The sequence below is a fragment of the Montipora capricornis genome, chromosome 9 (assembly GCF_036669925.1).
Source record: "Montipora capricornis isolate CH-2021 chromosome 9, ASM3666992v2, whole genome shotgun sequence".
Taxonomy (NCBI): domain Eukaryota; kingdom Metazoa; phylum Cnidaria; class Anthozoa; order Scleractinia; family Acroporidae; genus Montipora; species Montipora capricornis.
In genome coordinates, this window is record NC_090891.1 from 6,097,520 (window position 1) to 6,105,019 (window position 7,500).

The window sequence follows — 7,500 nt, forward strand, 5'->3', positions numbered from 1 at the left end:
TGGGAATTTATCAAAAATCGGGTTCAAACGAGTGCGAAAAGTGGAAATGAAACAAGGAACAGAGATGCTACCTGTAGAGGTGGTTGGGTGTTGCTGTTGGCTACCAGGAATTTGAATACTAAATATTAATACTGATGGGGATGACATTACTTTGTGACTCATGCTGGAAGGGACACTTTGAAATTCAACCTGAATTGCCACTGTAAACAATCTGATAGGGCTTTTTTTTAATAGACAACATGGCCTGGGCCAGCATATCCCTGTTTATACACATACATGGACAGGTGGAGGATGTACATGTCAAGGTCCTCGACGAAGTAGTTGTTGATGGCACTGTTGTTAAAGAAGGGGAAGGAGAAGATGTCGTTGACCACATGTCAGTGGAAAGGTTGTTGTTTGTCAAGGAAGACATGATTTATTGTACTGACAGGCAGAAAAGATAAGAACTTGTTAATGCTACCAGAAAAAAACGCTAAATGAATACAAAACGTATAATGCTCAGCCAACGTAGCTCAAGAATGTCTGCTACTGCTACACTGACACTGCTTGGTCTACATGAGCCTGTTCAGATGGGAATGAACCGCTGACCGCTATGAACCTAACTGCTCTTCACTAGTTGTTGACCTAAATACACAGAAAGCCTGCATCTCTTTGTTTGTTCAATAATTGCATGTTAACCACATTTAAAGTGTTTCATTCTAGGCAGCCAAACTTGCAGTTGAAAGAGGTTGGGCAATCAATATAGGTATGAAGAATTAATTTTGCTTCTTGTAGAGACTTTTCATTGAATTCATACAGCAGTTGCACACATGTCGTTAGTGCAGGTTAATAAGTACATTAAGTCAATTTGCAAGCTACCCTGTAGCAGTAGCAAACTCTTGGATAGGAATTTTTCTGGGTGTTTGCCCAGGTTATTGTGTTTTAAAGCTCAAGTTGCGACTGATTGCTCAGATCAAGTGTAAGAAAAACTGTTTTTTCAACCAATCAAGCAACTTTCTTCCCATGATCTTTAATTTGTTTGGTCGTTCTTGTTTGTTAATAATGACCAAGTCGGGTCTCCTTGCACTAATAATAATAATGATAATAATAATAGTAATCTTGATTAATAACAATTTAGATGTAGAACTTAACAAAAAGAAAAGACGTTTCGAGGACATCTTGTCCTCATTATCAAGTGAAAGGAAAAATTCAGTGTTGAAATTTAAAGGAGCGAATATACAATAATTTAAGATAATTACATGAACAGTTTTGCCCTTAGGGAGTCGCTTTGAATGTTAAAAGGTGGTTTTTCCTTTTGTATGAACAACATTTCATACAAAAGGCGTTCAAATTATTTTGCTCTTGCATTCAAAGTGACTCCCTAAGGGCAAACTGTTTATGTAAATTAACATAATTGTATATATGCGCTCCTTTAAATTTCAACACTGAATTGTTCCTTTCACTTGATAAATATGAGGACAAGATGTCCTCGAAACGTTGTGTAATTAACTTAGTATCTCTTTTCTTTTTGTTAAATAATAATAATAATAATAACAATAATAATAATAATAATTATTCTTATTATTATATAAATTATTATTATGTCCAAGTGAAATTATAACATCAGTGCTTGTCAAGAATTGTAATTGTCATCGTTCATTTTGTTACAGGTGGAGGTTTTCATCATTGCTCTGGATCAAGAGGGGGAGGCTTCTGTGCTTATGCTGACATTACCTTAGCAATAAAGGTACTATTAATAAGTTTTCTTTTTTTTTTTCATGAGTAAACTCTGACTTAAGCTTCTTTGTTACTGGCAAATCCATGGAATTCAATAAAAATATATTGGTGGTGAATGGGTGTACATGTATAACGCCAAAACTCCTTTCTGTTAAATAAATTCTGTGCAGTCATTCAAAACCTGTCGTAATTTGGTCTACATGTACCACCAAACAAGTAAGGGTTCACTATTGGAACTGATGCCGCGCAAAGTACTTTGTGTTAAGATCTCGGTAAAGGTAGTCTACATGTACATGTAAATTTGGGCGTCTTTTGGATGTATCATGTCAATCACATGTGAAAGGATTGGGTGTCAATTGACAGCCTTCACGCACGATCTGCTCCCTTAGCACATGCCTGAATGCTGATTGGCTAAGCATAATTGGCTTTAAAGTAGGGGGTGGAGTTATTCAGCAGACCATGGACTGCACACGAAATCTTGAAGCCTGATTTTGTAGGGCTTTATTTTGATTCCAAAATTACATCTTCAGTTCTAATAAGATGATTGTACTACTGTAACAGTAACTCCAAATATTAGGTGTGAGGAATTTTTTGTTTGTCTTCGGAGACTGATTTTATGGCACTTTTTTTCTTCCCGAATTAAGTACATTAATAATGAGATGAGAGTTTCAACTTTGATGCATGATATTTCCTTCAACTCGTTACATACATCTGTATCAAGAATTCCTCACACACTGTTGGAGTGCATTCATCTGTGACTAAGTTGCAACAAAGTGTGGTTGTTTTCTCAATAAAGCGAAGGGGCAGGAGCTTCTGCAGCAGACTCGGTCGTTCTAAGTTTGACGCTTCAAAACTAAAAGGCAATATTAAATACCAAAAAATTAAAACTTCATTCAAATAATTCAATCTGTTAGCTTTAATATGATGATTACATAGTTTGACCATGTACACCTCATTTTCCTTACCAAGACCTTAAGTGAAAACAGCCGTGGCAACGTTATCTTCAGTTGGGACTTCTGTTTGTCACTCTTTTAACTGTCTTTTGAGTGTAATGTAGCCTGGGAGCGGGCTGTCTTTGTGAACAGCCTGCTCGCAGGCTAATTTAAGTGTAATTGCCAGCACAGTCGTAGCGTAGTGGGTATCACTCGCTGGCAGACTGCAGCGCTCCGGGTTCGTGTCCCGGCTCATCCCCTCCAAAGTTCACTCAGCTTTCCATCCATTCGTGGTGGGTAAAATGAGCACCATTATTACTGGGGACAAGTTGTGCATGCAGCGGGATTGGAGTGGCGCCCACCCCTGCCGTGAGTTGCAACAGATGTCTTAAGTTACGGTAGAAGCTAATGAAAAAGGAGCCTCCGGGTTGCCTTCGACTTCGGTCAGCCTCTTGTCTTGTCTTGCCAGTTACACTATATATGAATGAACCAGTTTCCTCTTTCTGAGGTGTTGACTTGGCATTAATTAAGTTTTAAGCTTAAATAGGAGAAACAGGGGGCAACAAGGTTTTCAGACAAAGAATTTAAAGGAACTTGGGAATCAAAGAAAGTTGTTATCCTGTACATCAGACACTGAATAATACAGGATCTTTGAGATCAGTGTTTGTTTTAAAAGCCAATAAATTTCTAACCCTCTTGTTCATTTTCCCCTGATCAGTTTCTATTCAAGGAAGTGGCTTGTGTTTCTAAAGCAATGATTATTGATCTTGATGCACATCAGGTAACCTATTGCTTTGATCTTTAATATTAGAAACAAAAACTGAATTTGAGTTGAAACAAGTTTAATATGGCTGGGCAATTGGAAACCTTAAAGGGGCAGTGTCATGCAATGACATGTGTGCAGTATTTTTCACATAATTTCAGAGATTTTAACAGAAGTTACACTTTTGCTTTTTTCTGTTTAAGTCTAGACTAAATAATTATGTCTTTAGAAAAGCACTAAAATGTATATTAATCTATTATTGATGATTTGGAGTCCAAGAAATAAATTTAAAGGGAATACAAATATCATGCGATGTTTGTTCACTGATGGCTGAATTCAGTGAAGTGTGATGGGAAAGACTTTCGGCGGTTCAAGCACTCTTCCAGAAATATATTTGTTGTCTATGATATAGTACCAAACATAATTATGATCAGATTAACATGTATGCCATTTCAAAGCTGAAAGAGAGTGCATTTATTTCCAAGAGAAGACTTTGAAGTTGAACGACGGAAAGTAGAGAAAAAATTCAGCCGTATTTTACTCACCACTTGCGGTTTTATAATTAATTTTTGTGCAACAAACAAATGGCAAATAAACACAATCAGTTCAGTTCCGCTCAATGCATTTCTTCAAAATATTCAATACAGATTTCAGAGCGGAGAAAGCTTAGAGTAACGTTTATCAGCAAACGATGATGTGGGGGTCTCTGACATTTTAAGTGACTCGCTACAAATTAGCCACAAAGACGGACTTCGATCCTTGTTGATACCAAAACGGCTGACACTTTGATTACTCCATATGTTGAATTTCTCATGAATTCACACCTTAAAAAGTTACTCTTCATTGCCTTGCTGCACTGGTATTTTGACTGCTCTGCTTTGGTTTTTTGAGGAGATTGAATCAATATTTGTGCACTGAGTATGGGGAATCGATCTGGATGTGACAGTGGTCACCACATTGTCTGCACCTCTCCAAACTTGAAAAGTTCTGGCTGAATTTTTCAAGTTTCGATTCAAAAACCTGGCACATGCACATCCATGGCAGTGCCCCTTTAACTGGCAAATAATCTATGTAATATAACTATGTCTCACAGGGTTCAAATCTTCATGAATCTACATTAATCGTACAGTATCTGTATTGACAAGCTAAATTTAGCTTCTTGTCAAGCGGGTCTAAAATACAGGTCACATTCCACAGGTCAAGACTAGAAGTGCCTGCTACACTGATCATGTGTGACCTGTGATTTAATTAGAGCTTCCACTTCTTGTCAGATGCTGTAATATACCATTGGGGATTAAAAGATTTTATAAGTGGAGAGTGTATTCATTAATTAAAAGTTGTTATGAACAGCTGCAGTTCATCTCCTAATATAAATAACCACTCATTTGGCAAATTTTTTTATGCGCAGAGGGGATTTTTTGAAAAGTGACATTGAAATGTTCAATTTTTTGGCACTTGGCAGGTTTTTGTTTAGTATTTTCATACAGTGTCCTCTTAATGTGATTATGGTGAATGATGCCACAGATTGTCAAATGAAATTTTGTATTTTAGTCCTTTATATGAATCAGGTAAATGCAGTATACAGCTGGACAGTTGTGTGACCTGAAAATAGTCTATGAATATTTATGAGTGCTAATTTAAGGGTAAAGCTGTCTTGTATTATTTGTTAATGGCATTTGTAGGATTTCAAATGATCATAATCATTGTCACTGACAATTTGTGAATTAGGGACGAAGAATTCATGCCAACAAGTACATGTACAAATGTGCTGTAAGGTTTTTTTTTTGTATCTTAATAGGGAAATGGGCATGAGGCTGATTTTGATAAGGATGACCAAGTTTACATTATGGATGTTTATAATGCTTTTATCTACCCTGGCGATATTAAGGTCAAAAGTAAGTCAACATTAGAGCGACAGTTTTATGGTTACAGTAGTTACCATTACTGACTGTAGTAGAATACAGTACTGACAGTATACCCAGTAGGGGTATAATAAATTATTGATGTGGGTTACTGAGGGTTTTATAGTATATGGGATGTATACAAAAAATTAATATGGACCCCAGGTCCATGGACCACTACTGTGGACAGGGTCCATGGACCCCTTCATGGACCTGGTCCATGGACTGCCCCTGAGGACCACCACTCATTTTGTGATGTTACAAGCTGAAAAATCTTTACACGAAAAGAGAGAAGTGATCCTCGCACTTATCTGCCAGCAGACAATTTATAAATAAGCAATTGTCTCTTATAGACACCTGAAGAATTCGGGTGGAGCCCAATTGACCTCTGCGATGTGAGGAGGGTTTATAGGAGCAAGTCAATTTGTTGGGCTTCTTTGTTCTGTTAAAGAAATGGTTGAATGAAGTGAATGTATAATTTGAAGTGTGGGTTACAGACGAATCCCTTTAGAGCAACTGAATATATTATAGGTATATCCATAACAGACAATAAGTTTGTTGCTAATAAATCAGTAGCCCGTAACTAGCAATGAACAACTACATGTACCCCTGTGGACCATCTGTCATTTTGTAAAGTTATATGCAGAAAAATCTTCGCACGAAAGAGAGAAGCGATCGTCGCGCTTAATCCATGATATGTTGCAGAGCCTGCATTCTCGTCACCAGAGCCTCGGGTCGGGTTGACCCAAGGCTCTGGGAAACTCTGCGTAGCAGAACATGCGCTGTAGGGTTCTTACAGCCAAAAATTGGCTATTTGAACCTTACGGCGTCTGCTCACTCTTTGTGCTAACATGGATGCACCAATTAGAGACGCTTTTGATTGTTCTTCACGAAAACCAATGAGAAGACACTTTGTTTCAGGGTTCCCCAGAGCTCTTCTCTCCCTCGGTCAAGAGAAGAGCTCTGGGGTCGAGATTGGCAGAGCCTGGTGTCATATTCTACACATACATGTATGGTTCTTAAACTCACATACATACCTGAAAAATGTATTTGAATGCCTTTGTGAGTAGGTAACACTCCCAAAATAGATTTGACTTGAGTGTGAGCTGTTCGACTCACAATGGCTCCTTCCGTACAATTGTGTGAAATTACCAAAAAAATGGACAAAGATTTTTTTAATACTGCTCCATGAAGATACTGCTCCAAGGAAAAATATGAAATAAAAAATTAGGGTCACTGTTGCGTTGAACAAGAGACCAAACACGCCAATGCGGAGAAAGAACCGTATTAATTAAATAACAAGGCAATTCAATCTAAAATACAAAGAAATTGCGTTGGCACTTGGCCTTACAAATGTTTAAAATTAAGAAACAGAAAATTATTGCAAATAAACTAATAGAAACTTACTGAAAACTTATTTCTTGACTGTCTCCATAATTGATGTACACTGTTCCAAGTGGTTAGGTAAAACTTTGGCGAATAACTGGTTACCAAACATGATGAACAACTGGTTAGCGTGGTTGTGTCTGCACAACTGAAAATCTTAGATTACGCGACTTTAAATCAAATGCTCTATGCGATGAGCCTTGCGACATAATTATAAATAATTATTTAAGAAGAGAGCATGTGCAACATTAAACGTAAACAGTGCGTGCATTTAACCTTAACTCATAAAAACAAAGCTGAATGTTCGGCGACACAGTCACCATACTTGTTCAGGAAAGAATAGCCGTTCCTTGATGGATTAAGCTTGGCATCAATGAAAAATCTGCTATTTTATAAAAAGATACGGGCAATTTAGGTTACTCAAGGATATAGTCTGGATAGAGGCTCCGTGTGATGGGCTCTTGGTATGGGTCAGGCAAGTTGTTTCCACTGATTACTCAGTGTGACGGTGCCGGTCAGCGGCTGCGTGTGGGGGTGGTTCCCGCTTCCAGGGTTGCCATGGATACCTCCCCTTTGGCTTATGGCATCTGCTTCCCGTTAACCTTTTAGGCACCAGTTCCCAAGCTCATCTATTTGTGATGAGTTTAACAAACGTTAGGGATTGTTTACTATTATATAGTTTTGGTGGAATTCAGTCAGCATGAATTAAGTGAATGCTCAAACTTACTGAACATACTGTAGATACTGGAACATAATTATTAGATCATACATGTACATCTATAGAAAGGTTGACCATAGGACA

At 37.7% G+C, this 7,500-nt stretch overlaps 1 protein-coding gene across 2 annotated transcripts in view; it reads left to right on the forward strand.

The window, feature by feature from the left end:
* Window positions 1-7,500, forward strand: part of LOC138015097 (histone deacetylase 11-like) — a 35,832-nt gene that overhangs the window by 6,125 nt on the left and 22,207 nt on the right. For both annotated transcript variants that reach the window (XM_068862014.1, XM_068862015.1), the window contains exons 5-8: window positions 703-745; window positions 1,650-1,726; window positions 3,367-3,429; window positions 5,210-5,306. In XM_068862014.1, coding sequence (XP_068718115.1) covers window positions 703-745; window positions 1,650-1,726; window positions 3,367-3,429; window positions 5,210-5,306 — 280 coding nt within the window. The remainder of the gene's footprint in view (window positions 1-702; window positions 746-1,649; window positions 1,727-3,366; window positions 3,430-5,209; window positions 5,307-7,500) is intronic.